Source organism: Microtus ochrogaster, linkage group LG3 (genome assembly GCF_000317375.1).
Source record: "Microtus ochrogaster isolate Prairie Vole_2 linkage group LG3, MicOch1.0, whole genome shotgun sequence".
Classification (NCBI taxonomy): Eukaryota; Metazoa; Chordata; class Mammalia; order Rodentia; family Cricetidae; genus Microtus; species Microtus ochrogaster.
Genome location: NC_022029.1, coordinates 13,264,040 through 13,285,984, shown reverse-complemented (window position 1 = coordinate 13,285,984; position 21,945 = coordinate 13,264,040). Strand labels below are relative to the sequence as shown.

The window sequence follows — 21,945 nt, the reverse complement described above, 5'->3', positions numbered from 1 at the left end:
AAAAAAAAAAAAAAAAAAAAGGAAATTCTTAATTTACACTACACTCCTCAATGGTTGCTTTTTTACTACCTAAAATATTCACAGGTTTTGTGTTTATTTGTTTGTTTTTTAATAGCTAGACTGAAGGGTACCTTTCTTTAAATAAAATGGTTTTTGCTTGCTTTGTTTTGAGACAGGGTCTTGCTACATAGACCAAGCAAGTCTTAAACTCGCAATCTTATGAAACCACTAGCCCAATTTTATCAAATGGTCTTTAAGAACTTCAATTTAAAATTTGCCAAATAGACAGTTTTATTAATTCTTAATTAATTTTTATTAAAATTACTTTAAGACAAGGGGCACATAAAGCCTAACTGAGGTAGTCACTGCAACTTTTTGTATTTAGTGCTCAAAGGGACTCACCCGTGTAGGAAATGTAAATAAGTTAGCATCACACAGAGAGTAACTCACAGTGGCACCAACTGCATGAGGAGAGAGTATCAGGCACAAGATGGGCAAGAACGTGTCCATCTTGGTTCAGTTCTGGAATCTTAAAGGTTTACAGAGCCAAAGGAAGTTAGTTCTGCCCTTGTTTGCTTCCTGAAATAATGGGGGAAATCATCTGAGATTCCAATTCTCTTCGGCCAGTGCTTCTTCCTTTTTCTTTCTTTCCTCAGTATCCCACCTTCTCCACATTTAACACTAGACTATCACCTGAGGAAGATGTTATGAGTAGGTTTCATGTGCCCAAGAAAAACAAAACAAAACAAAGAGGTAGGGGTGACTGAAAGGCCTTTGGACCACAGACTATTTATCTAGTGAATTGGAGACATTCTAGGTAGTGTATTAACATTCCTAACATGTTTCTTGGCATTGGGGAGTGTAGGAAGTTAAGGTCTACCAGGCTGAGGGATGCCAACCTGGAGTCTGCCTGGCACTGTACCAGAGGTCCTGATTGTGCCTAGTCAAAGAGGGGCGACTACTATGTGATGCTGCCTGAGAGACTAGCAACAGGTGCTGTCAGAGGTCCTGATTGTGCTTGGCCAGTGCGGGGCGACCACACATATCCACAGATTGGAACGCCTGGGTACTGGGAGGGTATATAAAGTTCTCCCAGTTGCTAAATAAACAAGTCTGCGGCTTCCCTTTCACCCAACTCCCATTGTCTATGTTGCTGATGCCATGCCTTCTCATCCCCTCTCCCAAGGAAGCCCTTTCCTGAGGAAGCCCTTAGGGCAGAGCAATAGGGGAGATGAGCATGAACATGGCAGAAAAGATCCTGTGTTAACACAGCTTGCATTTCTACAGGGCAGGACAGAGGGAACAGTGTGGCAGTGTGCCATCTGTTAGTGGGTCAGGAAGAGATTCCTGGAAGGGATGAATCAAAATATGAAAGTTCTGGCTGGGCAGTGCGCAGCCAAGATGAATGTCTGTCACAGAAATCAAATCAGTCTGTCTCAGCAATAGAAAGTCAAGTGACCAAGGAACCACATACAATGAGGTCAGAGAGGCAAGCAAGTGCAGATAGCCCAGCCAGGGGCAGTGCAAAAAGCAGAGACATCCTTAGCCTACATGCCCCTAGCCTCTGAGGGAAAAACTGTGCCAGGCATAATTACCCCAGCATTGCCACTGCTGTGCAGAGAAAGGACGTGGTGCCACCACAACTTTGCTTTCCTTCCTACATCCCAATAACAACACAAATAAAAGGACTGCAAAAATCCTCAAAGGCAGGGCCAAGGCTCACTCTATCCCACAGTAACCCTGGGGATGGCACATGGCAGGCACTCAATGAATGTCACCTCAGGAAAATGAATGAAGTGGGGGAGAAAAGCCATGGCTAATGCTCGAACTTTACTTCCATTCTCCACAAGCTGCCTCCAGGGAACAGAGATGGCTTTGTAAACATTAACTGAACCTGACATTATTTCTACTGAAATAAACCAAGAGCTAATAGTGCCAGGCATAGTCATCACCCACTCATGTACAATCCTAGCACTGAGGGACAGGCAGGATTGTGAGTCAAGGGTCAGCTTGGCCTACATAGTAAACTGAAGGCTCACCTAGTATACACAGTGAAAATAAGAAAGAACCTAGTTGGTAGTTTCACATGGGGTAGGGGGATTGTGTGTAGTTACACACAGAGCTACTTTCTGGAGATGAACAGCTTAAAATCTACTGCTTGTTTCCTATCTTGATCTTCTTGCTGTGGAATCTTTTTGTACATTGTGAAGTTGTGTCACTCTGATTGATTAAATAAAAAAGCTGAACAGTCAATCGATAGGCAGGATTTCCAGGCACAGAGGATGCTGGGAAGAAGAAAGGGGAGACAAGAGGAGATGCAGAGAAAGCAGCATGGGCAGTGCAGGGTGAAAGTAACTGAGCCACAGAAAAGAACGAAGAGTAGAAGATATGGGTTGATTTAAGTTGTAAGAGCTAGTTAGAAACAAGCCTAAGCTATTGGCCGAGACATGCTCCAATCTTCCAATTCTACATAACATTAAACTTGCTGTTTTTCTTCATTAATAAATGAGAAAAGGCATAAAGAGCTTCAAAATATGAAAACAAATAACTTACTCTCCAGTTGTTGAAACATTGCTGACTTGAGATACGTGAGCACTGTGAAAAGAAGCAGAGAGAAAGAAAATCAGGTTGGCTGGGATCAGAGATAACAAACAGCATCTGAAGGGATGCCGGGATGGCAGAGCCAGTCAGGTCCCACAGAATCCTTGAGTATCATCAGCCAGGGTAGGAGCTCCTTCCCCTGTGTCACATGCAGAGGCAGCTTGTTGGCTTCTTCCAACACAGACCCTAGAAACCACCTCATAGCTCTAAGCCTGATGCTGCATTCGGGCCTTGTGGCCTTCTCCTCCATGGTGCAGGGTGATTGCTGATGACTGCCTATCACCTGTCACAGGCCTGCAAACATAGGCGTGTTTCTAAAACTGCTCCGAATCCACAGGGGTCAGCGGGGTCCAGAGGGGACAGAGAACAAGGAACTGGCATTGCTTTCTACAATACCATTTCCAACCTGTCTTTTCCACAGGTGCATGTTCCTCCCTGTACTCCTCAAGATGGAGACTGTCAAGTTCTGTGAGAGCACACCGTAACAAACGATCTAGCTTATTCAGCTGAACTTTTATAAACTTCTTCTATTTTCTGAAAAGCCTGGTTCCTTTGGAATAATTAAAGCAACTATTCCACATCACCTATCAGAGCCCCTCCTGCTGGGGGAGCTCCATGTTTACCAAGCCAGAGGAGGGTCCAGTTTCAGCTATCTGAAGTATCTATCATACTTCTCCCAGCCCTCCATCCCAACACTATGCTTGATCAAGATCCAAATTTCTATGCCCAAAAAGGAAGTCAAACATTGAGTAAGTTGTTAAGTCTACCAAGCCAGTTTTGATAAAGTGGCCTCTCCCTTTCTCTTCCTACCTTGCAGAATACACAGGAAGTAGATGAAAGTGAGTAGCGATCACTACCGGGTGGCTGCAGTTCAACCACCATAAATGCTAATTCATCTAGGGTCATATGCTAATTCATCTGGGGTCATATGCTAATTCATCTGAGGTCACTTCCACATATTCACCATTACCAGCACTTCCACTCCACCGCTACTACCCCTACCACCCTCCCACTACCACCTTCCACTCCATCACTATCATCTCCCACCACTACCACCCCCCACCACTACCACCCCCCACCACTACCACCCCCCACCACTACCACCTACTACCACCACCACCACCAAAACCACCACCATGCTACGTGTAGAAATACTTATCCTAGGAGCCAATAATCATATACCAGTCCCAGGTCATTTTCAACAGTTGAGGTGCAGTTATAACTTATGCCCAAAGATAGGAAAGTCCTAAAACCATTTTACTGAGCAAAAGAAGAATAAATAAAGAAATACATGTATTCATAGGTAAAAGTCCTGAATCTTACAGTTATCAGATACTGTGCTAGGTGCTTTTGCCTGAATTTCTCTCACTTAGCTTAGAGTGGACTTTAGAGGTATGTGTTATCGTTCCTATCTTGAAGAGGTTAGAGAGCCTAGCAGCTGCTCTGGAGGAGAGATGCAGATGAGCACGGAGCTTGAAAGACTTCCGCTCTGAACCTGAGCTCATTACCACGTACACTGGGGAATGTTTGCACGTAAAGGTGAAGGCTTACCATTTGGCTTTGCCTTTTGGCCACAATGCCTGTTAGTCACAGTGATTCCCAGGTTCCATGGCCAACAAGAAACTCTTGCTGTATTTGTCCTGAACTGGAATAGGCAGTTCCCCTAGGGATGTTTTGTGGGTAGCTCTCCATAAATTCAACACTGTATAATTAACTCCTATGCTCCTCAATACAGTTACACAATCTCTGCTTGGGGAGCCAGAATGGACTAAATAATGACTAGAGAAGACCTAGAAAAGCAGAGTCAGATATGCTAAATGCTAAAGAGCCTTCCAAAGGCAGCCACCAGCCAGTCTGGCCACTGGCTCCCGAAGAAGGAGATGTATTTTCTCTCCTCTTTTCTCTCCTTGGTTCTTTGTGTTGTTCTTGTCACCTGTTAAAGAAGAAGATGCATTTGCTTGTTTGCTTTGAGTTGCCAGGGATAAACAAATGGCCTGCCACATGCTAGGTGGTTCCCTTCCACTGAGCTATGGTGCCAACCCCAGACTGGTATTTTTGTGTTCCTTTGTTTTGTTTTATTTTGTTTTTTGTTTTTTTTTTTCCTCCAGGGTAAGGAGAAGCAAAGAGTGAGGAGGAAAAAGCCACCCAAACAAAAGGACGAGGTTTCGACATTCCTAACTCTAAATAGGTGCATTAGATAGAGTCTCAGCACGCACAGGAATGACCCATGCCTGGGTGATTCACCAGGACTAAGCGAAGGGGGAGCAAAGATCGAATGTTTTGCAGAACTGGGCAAAAGCTCTACTACAGAGCTACAGCCTTTGCCAGACTCTGCAGTTTTCATTAGTTTCCCAGACACTCCCTAGCTTCCAGTTCACAGAAGTCTGCCTGCCTCTGCCTCTGGAGTTCCTGGATCAAAGGTGTGTGTCACCATGCGCACCTAGCTTATGTTAGTCTCCATGAGTGAAAATCAGCTCAGATCTTCTTCATAACTTACAAAAAAGTGACTTGAGCCATCAGAGTCAGTCACAGAGATTTCTCTTAGGGATATAAAAGTGAACAAATAGTACTAATAGTTACATCACCTTCATTTTTGCTATATTTATTTTCAATCAGATTTATGCTAACTTTATGTTTTTACTTTTAAATGGGATATAGAATTTTTTGTTTATGTAGCTTGGGCATGATTTTAAGGAATGTAAAGAAGAGCATATTTTCCATTGAGAAGCAGAAAAGGCAAGGTTCAGATAGTCGCTCCGGAAATTAGATGAAGTCTTAGGCAGGCCGCTGATTAGCTAGGCTTTGTTGGGCTGGTGTCTTCATACAGAAATGAAAGGCTTGGCTAGTAATATCTGTTTAGCTCTAAAATTTAGTAACACTGCCTCAGATTCAAGTGTACCACCCCCAAATTTAAGTCATTATAAAAGATTAGAACTACAGTTAGTTTTATGGCACTGTTAACAGTCAAACAATTTTATTAAATACCAAATGGCTGTGGCCAAGTATCCAGCCATCTTTACAATTCCACAGGCTGTGCTTAGCATTCAGCAATAAGAAACTTTAATGACAGTAACAAGGGTTGCTTTTAAAGCTATGGTTCATCCAAGGAGAAAATTTAAGGCATTGCTATAAACTAAAATGCCTTTGAGCAATAAAGTTAACGTATAACGTAATATTTTCTTTATTTCATGAAGCTTTTAAATTCTCTCTACAAAATAGGGGTTAATATATTCAGCTTCATTACCATGCCTGGTGTTAGTGATGATGCGTCTGCATGTTCTTTTGGAACAATATTTTATTAAACTAGACTCTAAACCTAGAAGCTCTATGTGTGCTTTACAAGCTCTACAAGTGTGCTCTGTGGCACACTTCTGTTCCTTTAGTCCTTGTTTTTATCAGCAGAATCTAACCTGCAGTTTCTTATGATAATTAGGCTTAGCAGCATTGGTCTCTAGAATTTGCATGTGCTGAGATGTGCAGCTGCCTATTGACAGGTGAGGCTTCTATTAGAACTCTTGGTTTGAAGAAAAAGAAAACACACACACAGACACACAGACACACACACATGCACAATGCACGCATGCACACACACACGGCATAAAATCTTCAAATCTGCAAAACTAGATAAAGATACCCTGATAAGTCATGAGCTGTGCATCCCCTCTTGGTTCATTGTGTTCTCTTAGGTGGCACACCAAGTCCTAAGGACAGTACCACCACCATAACAAAACCCACAAGGGCTAACAGAATTGCATTTCTCTATGGTATGTAACATACACACTTATCTGATTAAAAATAAATCAACAAAGTGGTAACTGAATAGTGGCTTTCTCAATTTTACGATCTTCTTGCATCCAGCAGAGTGTCACTCTTGAAAACACATTCCATCCTCATACTTATTCCCTTTGTTTTAACCTTTGGCCATGATTACCACAGGCAGAGGGGTCAGGTGGCATTTTTATAGCTATTATCTTAATATTAGTTGTATCATCTACATATGGTGGATATTATTAACATTTTGAAGACAGTTTGGTTTTAAATATAGTGTACATAATACTGTACATACCACATAGAGTATAAACTAATGAACAGGAAGAAAAATATTTATCTTCATACTCTCTTATGTCACACTTTCTATTGTTTTAAATATTAAGCATATTTGAAAGGGCATAATGTAAAGAAAAGAGTTTTAGCTTATGCTCTCCTCAATACTTCCCAGTCTGCAGACATCTTTTGTTCAGCTCTTTTTGATATTTGTTTGTTTTGAGACAGGATTTCTCCGTGTAGCCATGGCTGTTCTGCCGTTCACTCAGGAGAGCAGGCTGGTCACGAACTCACAGAGCTCTGCCTATCTCTACCTTCTGAGTGCTGGGATTAAAGGTGTGCGTCACCACCTCCCAGGTCCTTTTGGGATTTCTAAAGAGTTCTCAGTTTTAGATACTTAGTATATTTGTGCCTAAAAAAGAAATACAGAATTTTTTAGTTTTTATTGTAGGTCATTATTAGCCAAAATTATTAAACGTAACAGAAAGGTCGTATAGATACTGGGCCCATTTTACAGATTGGTAGCTGATATTCAGGGAAGCTGATCTCACTCTGTGCAGTCTGACATATTAGTACCCTCACAAAAGATGCACATTATTCTCAAATAATCTGCTACTTCCAGAAAATTCTGGAAAAACACCTGTTAATAGTTACCCCATTAGAAAGTGCTTCAAAGGATTGAGATCTTTGGCAAAGAGCAAGAAAAGCATGAATCCTGGGGATACTGCAGCCATTGGCAGGAGAAGGTTTAGGATCTATGTCTTTGTTTTCTTGCTGTGTCTCTTCGTAAATTTTGTTGCGGATGTCTTGCTGCATGTGCAGCCCCCATGTCCATATGGATTCACAAGTTTATCTTTGTTAACGGAAGGGTTTAGATTTACACGCTCTGATGCCATGTTATTGGACACATACTAGCTTGCATCTTCCATTTTTTTTTCGATTTTTTTCAAGACAGGGTTTCTCTGTAGCTTTGGAGCCTCTCATGGAACTAGCTCTGTAGACCAGGTTTGCCTTGAACTCACAGAGATCCACCTGCCTCTGCCTCCTGAGTGCTGGGATTAAAGGCGCGTGCCGTCACTGCCTGGCTCTAGTTTGTATCCTTCACAGCTGAATAGCACTTGGTACATTTGCTTTGCCCTGTGATGTACTCTCAATGAGCAGGCTAAATACTATGATTCCTACTTCAATTTCCAATCATACAGTTTACTTCTTAGACTTCTAGAGTTTTTAGCCACAACCATCTCTGCTGATATTACTTCTTCCATAGTTTTCACTTTGTGCCTATTCTTTATCAATCTGGAAGAAATTCTCAGATTTCCTCTTCATTATATATGTGACTTTTAATTTTAGCTTGTGGTTTTGAAAATTTAAAAGAAAGTACCTATTTTATATGTGCGTGCGTGTGTGTGCCTGAGTGTATGCATATGTATTACAAGAATGCAGGAGCTCAGAGGTCAGGGGAAGTGTTGGTCCTGGAACTGGAGAAACAACTGCTAGCCCCCATGTGGGTGCTTGAAACGGAATCCAAGTCCTCTACAAGAGTAGCAACTATTCTTAACAACTGAGCCATCTCTCCCACTTTTTTTTTGTTGAGAATCTCATACATGAGTACTGTGTTTACATCATTTTCAACATCTCTCTCCCCTGCCAACTCCTCCTGTGTCTCAACTCCCTCTCAAATTCACGACTTCTTCTTTGTAAGCTTTAAAAGATTTATTTATTTTATTTTAGGTGTATGATTGTTTGGCTTGTATGTATGCATAGATACCACATGTGTGCCTAGTACCCAGGGAAGGTAGTCAATCTCCCGGAATTGGAGTCCTGCTGACTCCATTTAGCACTGCTTCTATGTACTCTTGTTTAGGGCTGATCACCTGGGATTGGATAGCTCATGAAGCTCAATCTTACAGAAAACTGATTCTTCTTTTCTCATCAGCCATTAGTTATTTGTAGCTATTCATCTAGGGGATGGATTTCATGAAGTTTCCCATCCACATTGGCATGTCAACGGATGTTGTCATTATGCAGGTCTTTTTTAGGCAACCATGATGTTGAGATTTCATGGGTGCAGTTTGGCTAGTCCAGCAAGATATCCCCAGTGGTGTAATAGTGGCACTTTTATCTTGAGGGTAATCAACAGCTATCTAATAGGTCTTAAGACCCTGGTTAAGAGTAGAGAATTAATGCCTGATGCCGTCAACCTAGTCAGTTCCCCAGGGCTCGAAAGGTATTAGAGGAGAAGTTAATACTACCATTTCCTAAACTATATTCTAAACACTTATACTCACAGGCCAGTATAGCTTTCACCCCCAAAACAAAACAAAACAAAACAAAACAAAACAAAACAAAACAACTTTGCAACAAATGGAAACTATTATAGAGATCTATGTACTATACTGATGAAAATGCCGAGAAAGAGTGACCATGAGATACTCAGCTCCAGCTTATGTATCCATGACACAGCTAACATACCTAAAGCTCAAGGAAAATCACAGAAGAGGGTTAAGAGCCAGAGAACCGGGATATCTGCTGGATAGTGTCTTATACTTGATTTTAAAAAGTATCTGATCTCTACTGCTTCTCACAGTTTTTTTTTTAATGCACTTGTCATGCCAATTTAAACAATTAAAGTGTTAATGTCAACGCACTTCCAGACCTCTGTCTTTCATTCCAGATCTAAACACGGGTTCTCAACAGATTCTCACTAACATTCAAAGAGGTTAATCAGATCCTTGAGAATCTTTTGAGAAGATTAACAGTATTGCTTTTCAAGCAAAACAGTGTTTTCATATTAAATTTTCAGGGAGGATCATCTTTTCCTTTAATGTGTAGTTTTGTTTTGTAAATCTTAAATCATTTCTTTGTGTTAAAGAGTTCTTAAGGGGCAACAGTGGATCAAGACACCATTTCCAAATAACCTGAGTGAGCTGATTTGTTCTCAGTTCATGTCATTGTCCAAGTAACTGATTAGAGCCAGTACATGACTCTGCCCTAGGACAATGTGGTAAGTTTTTTTGGGCAGATTTGCTTGTTTGCTCCACTGTTAGGAGTAAACTGGAGAAACACACACACACACACACACACACACACACACACACACACACACACAGAATTAGTTTGCTTTTGTGCAGTATATACTTTGAAGTACACTAAATCCAATAATCCCCTTGCTTTGAGACCTTTTCCAGATGCTCTGGTTAAGTAGCCAGTGTCCCAGGGGTATCCTCTCTCCTTTCCTTTGTTTTGTATGTAAGTAGTCTAGTCTTTGAATAGATAGTGAAATTAAGAAGCTGGTGGTGATAGAGCGGTGAAAATGAACACACAATTATGTTCTGATGACTCAGGTCTCTGCTCCACTTGTCTTTCTGTTCAGGGAAGCAGACTTTAAAAGCACTCCAATTCTGCCCTCTCCCAAATGTTTTCTTTCTGTTTCTGGCTATCTACCTCGACCAGAAAATGGAGCATGAAGACCTCAAGGTGCTTATTCACGAGCAGTCTTAGACTGCCTGGCTTTCTCTGTAGCATCGACTCTACGTTTACAGCGTTTCTAAGATCTTTAGAATTTAAGAAGGAATTCGGGTGTAGTTATATCAGTGAAGGAGGTAGTCAGTCACCTGCTTAACTACAAGCTTTTATATTACTCCAATTCAAGTTCCTACAGAGAGAAGCTACTATGAAGTCACGGAAGGGAAGAACCAAATGGCAAAAGATTTAGGCAGAATGGATAATTTTTAATAAGGAAATTTTTCCTTTGCTTTATCCTGCCACAGGAGCCAAGGGAGCCAAAGGAGAGAAGCATTAAAGTTTTATATGGCCTTTCTTTCTCAGTAGAGTCCAAATACAAGCGTATAGTTTTTATTAACATTAAGAAAACTGAGTGCAGAATCTCTATTTATCTCTTACTATGCAAAAAGTCTGAGCAATGATGCTCATATATCAAGAACTCAGGACCAAATTTTTTCAAGACTGGCAAAATGTATTACAGTTTCTTATCTTTGGTCATATTGGTAGGCTGGTCTACAACTAGGTCTGCACATGAAAATCTCCTATGACACACTTCAGAAATAGATATCCAATCAATCCTTTGTAAGGTTTAGATTCTTAGCCAGGGAGAAGGAATGTTCAAAGAGTTCTTCATTCTTCAAATCTATTGGCATTGATATTATCATAAGGGGAAGTTAAGAATTGTTGGTCAGGATGGAAAAAACTGAAACTTGATCTTGTACTGATTAGTAATGTAAATTGGTGCTGCTTGTATGCCAAATAGTATACATCTAAAAAATAAGCCTACCAATTCTACTTTTAGGTATATATTTAATAGAACTGAAAGCAGGGAGGGTCTTGAGCTGTCAGTTTGAACAACCATGCTCACAAGCTGCATCATTTACAATAGTCAAAGATGGAAGGAACTTAGGTCAGTGAGATAGCTCAAGTGTAAAGGCACCTGCCAACAAGCCTGGCAACCGGGGTTCAACCCTTGTAAGCCTCCTCTAAAAACACTGGCTTTCTGACACACGCTACATGAGCTTTGGGGGTACTAGGTTAAGAGAAACATCAGTCACAAAAAGATAAATTTTGTATGGCTCTACTTAGGTGAGATGCCTAGCGCATCAAAGAGATGAGACAAAGAAAGAATGATGGCTGCCAAGGGCTGGGGTTGAAGGGGAAGTGATGAGGAATTAATGGTCCAAGCACACAGAATTCAGTCTTACAAGTTCTGGAGTTTCTAGTGATGGGTGGCAGTGATGGGTGTCCAACAGTAGAATGTTTGAAGCATTACTCAACTTTACATTTAAAACAATGAAAATTGCACATTTTAACTTTCATGTATTTTTACAAAATAACAACAATACTTAAAATAGATGCGATTTGTAAATGTTATGTTATTCGTATCAAACACACACACACACACACACACACACACACACACACACACACACACACACACACTCATGCATGCACACACACACAGCAGCTGAGTTCCACAATTGCCCTTTCAGCTTAGAAACATTATTCTGGTCAAAATGGATAGGTAAAAAAATACTGATTTATCCTCCAAACTGCCTAAACAGACTTAATTTCTCATCTGGTTAAAAAATTAAGTACATACTAAACAATTATCTTATTTGTTCCCCTCAACAGCCTGAAACAAATTTAGCCACAAATAAAATATTTGTGGTATACACTTTAAATAATTCCATGATAATCAATTTGTTTGTTTGAAGACAGAGTCTCACTATGCATCTCTGGCTGTCCTAAAATTCACTGTGTAGACCAGGCTGCTCTTGAACTCACTTCCTTTGCCTCCTGAGTGGTGGGATTAAAGGCATACACCATCACCATCATGTCTGGCTGATAATAAAGAGCTTTGGAAAACACTATCTTTCAAAGACAAAAATTTAAACTAATAATAACCTAAATTTAAAATTAAAGAAATATAATGAAAAAATCACAAACATTATAGCATAAATTAATATGGTATCCCCTCTTTTAAAAAAATCTGTCTAGAGTTGCTTTTAAAGTTTTCTACATACAAAGACAGGAGTTGTATGATCTAATTTCTAGATGTCTCCCTGTTTACGGTAAACCCAGGACTTTGCACATTTTCCCACTGGAAAACATATCCAGCCTCAGGTAAATTTTTAACTTGAATGTATTCAATGCTTAAGGTTTTCAATATTAACTCAGCAGTTCAGAATCTTACATAAAATGATTAAGGCTTCCAACAATTAAAAATGGACAAAATTCTAAAGAAGGATCTTGCATCCCAAACAACTAAGAAGGAAACAAATCTATCAGATATTCTCTCAGGACAATTAGAAAATGGATGAAACCCTGAGCCTGACTTAAGCAACTCTAACTCAGTTGATAGCAATTTAGCTTTGGCTTGTACCATGTTAAAACTTGGGCTGAGGGCTGGAGAGATGGCTCAGCAGTTAAGGGCATTGCCTGCTCTTCCAAAGGTCCTGAGTTCAATTCCCAGCAACCACATGGTGGCTCACAACATCTGTAATGAGATCTGGTGCCCTCTTCTGGCATACGCACAGACAGAATATTCTATACATAATAAATACATAAATAAATATATTTAAAAAAAACTTGGGCTGAAATCTAAAAACTGTCAACTCCAGAGTTCTCATGGAGCATCGAAAAGCAAACTTGTAAGAACTGGGTCCTTACCAGAAGATGGGTTCAGCTTGCATATCAGGGACAAGCCTGAGAAGCGTCCAGCTGGTGACAACTCAGTAAGACTGGCTACAACTTGGCAGGCCCCTGAAGGACAGAGCTCAGACTTAGACGAAGCATGGGCCACACAGGCCGTCCAGGGATTTGTATGGAGCTCAAAGGTAAAATCTGGTTGGATGGGCATCAGTTTGCAGGTAGGAGGTTGGGAGCAGGGGGAGACGAGAAGAAAGCGGAGGGGAAGAGCCCTGGTTCCGGTGGAAACCCAAAGCCAAGTTTGTAGACACTGAGAACTCAGACAAACGGAAACATAGCTAGCAGCAGATTCCAGCCAGATCTGATCAGATGCCAGGAGGAAGAATGCAGACAGCAACAGGCAGAGCAGGGCACGGAAGAACATCAAGGGTAAGTAGCTTTTGATGTTAATCTGATCGATTGAGTTGGGGGCTCCCGTGCTTGAATCCCAGCCTGGAATCTGAAAGAGAACAGTGTGCACACACCTGCCAGCAATGTTCCCTGTGTGGCGTGCACAGGCATGTGTTTGTTTAGCTGAGGTCTTTACGAAGTTTTGCTTCGCTTTCGTTTCCCTAATTGTTTCACCAGAGCTGGTTAATCCCAAGGGAGCAATCCTGGGGAAAAATGACACTCACGATCAGCGCCATAACTTGACACAAGGTGGTAGCAGGTGTTGCTCTCTAGCTATGAGCTCCTTTCCCTTCAAACAAAGACACCGGCTCCATGTAGAGTTAGACAGGCAAACGAGGGACCGCAGTGGACACTGAACTGTTACCACAGAAGGTATTTACTTAGACTCAGGGTGTGGGCACGGGTGTCTAACAGTCTTGCTTTATTGCAGAAAGGTCTGACGCAAATGAAACGACCAGGAGAGAAACGCAGCGCACAGCGTGACCATGAAGAGACCTGGGAGTCACAGAGGAAGAAATTCTGTCTCATGGCAAGGTAGCAAGGTGAGGAACGTGGGCCCCTTTTGGTTCCTGTTCCTGGGCCCTACTCTCTCCTCTAGACAAACCCTGAGGCCTCCATGCATGTAGGGCCACCTCCTTCCAGGCCCTTCATCTAGTGCCTCACACCAACTGAGAACCAGCGGCTAGGTCTACCTGTGTGATCTGCCTTGATGGACCATCCACTCCCCTTCCTCTGAGACCAGAGGACTCCTTTGCTCTATCATCCATCTGTCCTGGTCTATTTCTTTCTCTATGAAGGCTGCCCACTCCCTGACTGCAGCCTCCCGAGTTTTCTGTTCCACTTTATGCTCATCTTCCACAATTAATCTTGCTACTGGCCGGCTGTTCATCCCCAACCACTCTGCCTGACTCCTCATTGACGGGTCTGCTTCTGCTGAGTACCTATCTCAGTAGATATGCCTCATCTGTTGGTCCTTCCTCCCCTTAAAAAAAATTTCGCAAATGAACACTATCAAAATATAATATATAGCATTTAGTAGTCAATATTACTATTTGGGAAAAGAGGCAGGTTACAACTTTCAATTCATCTTTATTTTCTACAGACAAAACATTACTTTGAATGTAAAGAAATGAGTATTTTTATTTTTTTTTTATCACTTTAAAAATCACTGAGGAATTTGTGAGTATTGTAATAACTCTGATATGGGCATTGAGTCAGAGGTCTCTAAAGTAACAAAATGATAAAAGTGGAAGTTGTAGAAACATGAAAATATATTAGAAGCAGCTAAGCGTCATTTGCTTATTAGACATAACACGAAAATGTGCACATTTATCAGTAGACATGTCACATTTCTAGTTAAAAGTACCCAGTAGAGGTTAATGATAATTAACAATCAGGTTTCTTTCTCCCACTTAAATACTTTACAAGAGAATAGCAAGAAAGTCTGCCTCAAACTAGCCAGGCAAATAATTATGGGGCTGGGTTCCTGCTTTCTCAGCAGTTTCTTTTGGTTTCATATCAAGAAAGAAGTTAAAATAAAAGTTAAGATAAACTTGCACCAAACAAATTCTTATGTTATTTTTGAGACTACCATACAATGCTACTCAGAAAAGAAGAAAAATAAAAACCCAAACTCCTTTTGGAATTTTAATTACAGGTTAAATAATTACTATTTTTGCTTTTGTGAAACAACTGCGCTGCTTACTTTGAACTTCCATTGTCTGAAAATAGCGCCTGCTAACTCTTCTTTGTCTGCTGTGAATGTAGGCTTGTAGGAATACTTATTCTTGACGATTCGTTTTTATTGTTTTTGTTTATTTATGTGTATGTATGTGTAATGTGTAATGTCGTGTGTGTGTGAGTGTGGCGTATGTGTGTGTGTATGCTCAAGATCAGAGCCCCTGGTGAGGGAGGTACAGGAGGTTGTGAGTCACTTGATGTGGGGGATGAGAACTGAACTCAGGTCCTCTGAAAGAGCAGCAAAGGTTCTTAGCTGCTGAGCCATCCCTCTATGAATTTATTCTTTATTTCTAATGTCCTCACATTTTAGTGTTTATGACCCTAATATTGAATACAGCAAGAAGCCCAGAGCCCAGTAAATACACTATGAATTTTCTTTTATCCTAAATTACTTTCTTTCTAAAAATTTTATTTTAGATTTTTTTATTTTATGTGTGTGGATGTTTTCCCTTCATGTATGTATGTTTGTGTCCAATGCCTGGGACCCTAAGAGGTCAGAAGTGGGTATCCAATCCCCTGGAACTGGAGTACAGGCTTTTGTGAACTACCACATGGATTCTGGAATAGGACTCAGAAGAGCAGCAGGTGCTCTTGACCACTGAGCCATCTGCCCAACTCCTTCATCTTACTTTCATTCTACCAATCGAGAGTTTATTTTTACAGACAGATATTATGGAAATACTATAGTCTAGGTAATGAGAAAAAAATCACAGTTTCATACTGTAAAACACCAGTATATACTTTTGAAGGCTTAAGCCCATTTTTGCTATCTACCTTAAATACAGTAAACAAAAATAACATTCAATACTACTTAAAACAGAGACTGTTGTCCCCCAGGATAACAAAATTAAGACAGTAGGAAAAAGACTTTGAATAGGTGGCAGGATCCAGTGATCCAGTCCTGTGCCCTGTGAAGCTTAACCACCCTTACAAGCCAGCGATCACTTGTCTGCCATTGCCACCCACGTTTACATAGCGATCTGGGAGTCACTGTGGGCTCTGGGATGACACTTTCACAAGCCCACAGCAACTGCACAGCTGAGATCGCCCGTGATCAGAATATGCAGATTCAGTTAGGATGAAACCAGGATTTAAAATAAAACAACAACTGCTGGTGGGCTGCCTCAACCGGAAACCTGTTACACAGTGTGCTGGAGGGCAGAGCACCAGGAGAGCCATCACTGGGCTGTGCCTGGCATCCTGTGACACGTTTCCAAACTATTGAAATGAAGTCTGAATCTAACTCAGTGGTGACTGCAATAAATTCGGTTGAAAGTAAATAAATCATAGGTAAATAAACATGTTAGGTCGTACATATTTTGATATTTCCTTTAAAAACTAGACTTTAAAATTAAGGCAAGACTAAAAAGCTCAGCAATTTAGTTTATGTGGTTGTATGATATTCTAGCACAGTGGTTCTCAGCGTGTGGGTCGCAACCCCTTTGGGAGTCAAACAACTTTTCCATAGGTGTCACACATCAGATATTTACATTATGATTCATAACAGTAGCAAAGTTGCAGTTATGAAGTAGCAACAAAAACAATTCTGTTGTTACAGGGTCATAGCACTGAGAAGGTCGAGAACCACTATTCTAGATATTTTAGAGGCCTTTGAAGTGGGAGGGTAGGAAAGATATGCAATAAGGAAGACTTGGTTCTAAATCCCAGTCGGGTGGCTCACACAGAGAAGATAAGGCAATCCAGTGACATGGCAGGTATCAGTTACTAGTGCGATTTCACCTAACTTCTGTCCTGAAGTCTGTTAGCTTGGCCTGCTGCTATTAATGGTTGATATTCTGGACCTGCAAATGCTAGAAACAACTCCAAGTTCCATAAACTTGCTGAGTTTTTAGTTTATTGTTTCACTACTCCCCCAAAAATGAGCTAGCAGAATCTAAGGCTTCTTCAGAATGCTGGGGACTGTATGCACACACACACATGTGCACACGCTCACACACACACACACACACACACATGAACATATGAATGCACATATGTGCACACACACAGGTCTCTGTGTGCCAGGACTGAGCCTAGGACCTTATGTATGCTAACAATATGGTGTGTGCCTGGTTTTTGTTCTGTTTTTACTTTGGTTACATACTGCCTAAGCAGCAAGCAGTTTTGAGTCTAAATTCTGAGTCTGAAATAAAAACATCTCATCCTAGTCTTTTCAATTATATGAAACAGTAAAAGCAAAATCCCCAGCACCACAAAAAAAAAGTGTGTTAGTACATGATCTTGGAACGCCAGAGGTACAGGTAGGAAGATGAAAATTCAAAGTTATCTTTAGCTGCATAGTAAACTCCTAGCTAATCTGAAATATATAAGACTGTCTCAAAGAAAAGAAGAAGAAAGAAAAGAAAAATGGGCAAATAAACCCAACAGTATCTTAACTCACCTTTATGTCCTATAGTAGACCAAAATAATACAAAATATAAATAAATACCTCAGATAGAAAGGTGACAAAGGTCGTTCATCTTCCTGTGAGCTAAAAGAAAAAAAAATGGTGAATTAATACGATATCTATTAAAAGCACATGTAAATTTTATGAAAATTCTGTTCTACTTGTCACAAATTGTGGCATATTACCGCTGATCTTGTAACGGATTCAAATGAACAAAACCTTCTCCCTGGGATCTAGCCAGCTTAAATTAGTTCTTCACAGAAGCCAGCCCATCGATGTATTCTCAGATAACCCTAAAGCAGAAGTAATTTATATCACACTTCAAGAAGCAGCTTTTTACTATACTGTCCAACAAGTTTATTCAAATACTCATATATTACACACAACCTCTACAAATTATTGCAGACACAATTATTTTAACAAAGCTAATTGCAAAAGTAAAATTAGCGATGAGCTATCTCTGTAAAGCCAAGTTCTTTAGGCAAATCTCATGCCATCTCTTCTTCCGGGGCTGCTTTGCTAAGTAGAACCTGATATGGATACCAGGGGCAGATGTAAATTCTCAGCACAGTTCAAGCTCCTTAAACAAATGGAAATAAGAGGAAGCTTAATATAAAGGTATTTAATTTTTTGAATGTAAATCATGCAAGAGTTTTCCTTAACATGTTTTCTTCTAATAAACTGCCTTTTATTATAAAAGCATAAAGTGAGTCTCTCCTGCTTGTTTTCTTCAGCATCATTCACGAAAATGCAAATGCCAGATTCAACTGGCAATATTGATCTGGAAGTCAACAAGATTTTACTACAGGGATGTAATCTCTCTCTCTCTGTCTCTCTCTCTCTGTCTCTCTCTCTCTGTCTCTCTGTCTCTGTCTCTGTCTCTGTCTCTCTCTCTCTCTCTCTCTGTTTCTCTCTCTCTCTCTGTTTCTCTCTCTCTCTCTCTCTCACACACACACACACACACACATACACCACCTCACCCCCCCCACACTTGTCCGAAGAGTTGAAAAAAAACTTACATTCCAACTAGAATAGGGTGCGTACAATTTGACACACTATTTTCAATTTCCTATGATTTTTGACCATTTTAATCTTGTTCAGCTGTTCTATTGCCAATGTTATCAACAATACTGCTGTTCACACAGCATCTTCTTGCTTTATGTACACATGCATACACACACAGGCATAATTTAGCTGTACACCTTCTTCCCATGTGAGGGGTGATGGATTGCTTCATTGCAGAATAATGTGGATGGGCTAAGGGCAAAGCTGGTACCACTCAGCTGGAATGTATAAGAGTTAGAGGTGACCACTTCTGGAAATAGTCAGGTTGGCTGCACTGAAACTATCTTGGAGCAGTGTTTTTACAGGGAGCTAACCTCACACAAGAAACTTACGTGTTTGACTTCAAACTCTTTCTAGAAAACATTTGACAAAACAGTTGCCTTCGCTCTCTAATCAAGGACTCTGTATTAAAGAGATATTGTGGTCAAAACTGTGCCAGCAAAGCTACCAGTATACACTTGTAATGACTTCAAGTTACAGGAGAGGAATATTGCCTTGTGTTGTGACGTGAGGGTATAAGTCTTTCTTAGATCAGAACTCCTTAATGCTCACACGAAACAAGGCACAGTGAATTAACATGCTTAGTGTAATGTATCTTGTGGGCATTAAATTAGCCAGATATTTTTTAAATGTTAAGAGTTTGCAGGCATATCCAACCTCCTGACAAGTTCTTCTGACACTGTCACCTCTAAGGCAATGGATTTCAAGTATCAGTCTCAGAAAAGCTCCTTATTAAGTAAGTTTATGACTTTGTTTCGACCCATCTCCAGAGCTGAGCTGGACCACATTTCTAGATGGTACAGAGCTCAGCACAAGGTTGGCCCCGTGCCTTCCACCAATGTTCTTGTCGGTGAGTGCTACACTTCTTTGTAGGAAACAGAAGCAGTCTCCCACATAAATGGAATAAACTACTTATTGCCTTTGGATCCTCCTAAAGACTATTCCTGAACTAGGACTTTGCTCTCATTTATCCAGAAAAGCAGGCTCAAAGTGGGAACAGAACCCATCTAGGCAATGATGAGAACAGGTGGTAGAAACTGGACAGGTATGGCAGAGACCCCCAAAGCAGCAGGGCAGAGAATGCTTTGGTGGGGGATGTGGATGCTAGTTCCTGGCTCCTTGTCTTTTTTCCTTGGCGGAAATTGCATGAGAATGCCAGTGAATCAGGACTCATGGCTGGGCCACCTGGACCCACTAGCTCATCCTCTCCCTATGCCTCAGCCTACTCTGTGCTGTAAGTTCTTTAAAAAGATCCCCAGAACCGGCAGCTTGATGACATCCCACCCACAAGGACCCTGCTGCTACACAGGAGCTGTCTTCCCTCTCTTAAGAAAATGTAGACCAAACTTCTCTCTAAAACTTACCCTCTGTGGTTCTCAAAGTTCATTCTTTGAATTCTCTAGACAAGAACATGAAAGTCACTGGCTTGGGGTCACTTTGGTGGCCATTCTACTTTCTGGGACCCTGACCTTTGAGAAAGGCCCTGGTGTCCTCAAAGACACCCCAATATTCCCACATCACTAATGGCCAGTGGTGAGTACAATGTATTTTTACACCTGACACTGTCTTGGTTGTTTATTGACTTCTAACAGATTTTTATAGTTTGCCATGGGTCAGGGATGTGGCTCAGTTGTTTGAATGTCTGCCTAGCACTGGGGTTAAAGGTGTGGGCTACCATGACAGTCTTGATGGAAACACAAGTTTTGATCATAAGCAAACATCTCTTCAGGTAGTGTTGGCACAAAGTAAATTCATCAATGAGGCACTAAGTCAGAAACTATAAGTTTAGACCGTCATTTTGATCGAGTTTAAGTGTTACAAAAGAGAAAAAGAAAGCACAGAGATTTAAATAAAATGAAACAAACTTTATATATTACATTTTATGGATAAATAGTATTCAGCATAATGCAATAAATTTATGGAACAAAATATATGAAAAGAAAATGAGGGTAAATAAATCAAATTGGATAAATACTGGACATATTTCTCCTTCTGTTCTTGAAAGTTGTATGATTTGTGACAGAGGTGTGCAATACAAACAACTAAAGCACTGATTTTAAATGAATTAAAGCAGTTAGCTTTAAGGAACAGTTAGCCACTGCTGTGGGATAGTTGTTTGCACTGACACTCCGAGACTGCTAATAAAGTTAACCTTGAATCAGGGGGCAGAGTCAAGGACTAACTGACTGGAATTAACCATAGAGGTACCGAGGACCCAGCAGGCCAGGAGAGATGCATAAGAAGTAGTAGGGAGGGACTTGGAGACTTTGAGGACTTTTTCAATCTGGGAAACAGAGAGGCAGGTCAGCTGATTATTCCTCTGTTCTTTGGTTCTTTTTTTTGTTTTTTTCCGAGACAGGGTTTCTCTGTAGCTTTTGGTTCCTGTCCTGGAATCCTGGAACTAGCTCTTGTAGACCAGGCTGGCCTCCAACTCACAGAGATCTGCCTGCCTCTGACTCCCGAGTGCTGGGATTAAAGGCGTGCGCCACCACTGCCAGGAAAATATTTATTTATTTATTATGTATACAATACTCTGTCTGTGTGTATGAGGGCACCAGACCTCATTACAGATGGTTGTGAGCCACCATGTGGTTGCTGGGAATTGAACTCAGGACCTTTGAAAGAGCAGGCAATGCTCTTAACCACTGAGCCATCTCCTCTGTTCTTTGGACCTATCAGGTTTTCACCCGAATAGCTGACTCCCAAGTTTCTATTAATAGTAGAAAAATTTAGATAAACATTTCAAGCTACCCTGATTTTTGAAGTCACTTTAAGTTAAAAAAAAAAAAAAAGGCCATCCAGGATTGTTCTTTTTAACAGCACTGTGAAAAATGAACTCTTTCACAAAACTGACAGTTCAGAATGGGAAACATTAGAAAAGACAATCATTTCTATACAGTTGTCAAAACAAATAAACTTTTGTTCCTGGCCCCAAACTATTTAAATTCCTGACGAATGTGTATCTTGACAATCTTGGTCATGTCTAACGATACTGAATGACTTCACTTACATTCTAAATTAAGTATAATCCTTTGCCTGAATTCTAAACGTGGAATTCTGATTCACTTTCAAGTTTAAAGACCAAGCGCGGTCACCAATGTGGCTGAAGGAGAGAGCTGGGCTGTGAGGCGGTGCTAGTGGCAGACAGACAGTTTGGGACTCAATTGCTTTTCTTTTGCTGTTCATATAACGCAAGGGGATGCCCACTGCCCTCCCTTAGGTATAAGGTGTTGGAGTCTCAGAAACAACTGCTTGTGGAAAGAATGTTTAGCACAGACCCCAGACAACTCAAGTGTCAGGAACTGAGGAGTCAGGTGTTAGCAGGCCCTTCTGAACTCTCCTAAACACTCAGCATCGACGAATCATAGGCATAAACAACGCCCATCCTGGGGATTGCTTCATGAGCTTTGGAACCACAGACCGTGATGCCTATCCAGATCACTGGACAGCAAGCTAACTAGGAACAGAAAAACCAGAAA

General features: G+C 40.8%; 1 protein-coding gene across 1 annotated transcript in view; it reads right to left on the bottom strand.

The window, feature by feature from the left end:
- The window catches only part of Fam13a (family with sequence similarity 13 member A), an 87,021-nt gene that overhangs the window by 53,066 nt on the left and 12,010 nt on the right, over positions 1-21,945 (bottom strand). The window contains exons 2-3 of the mRNA XM_005360560.3: positions 17,444-17,485; positions 2,554-2,595 (exon numbers count right to left, since the gene is read on the bottom strand). Coding sequence (XP_005360617.1) covers positions 2,554-2,595; positions 17,444-17,485 — 84 coding nt within the window. The remainder of the gene's footprint in view (positions 1-2,553; positions 2,596-17,443; positions 17,486-21,945) is intronic.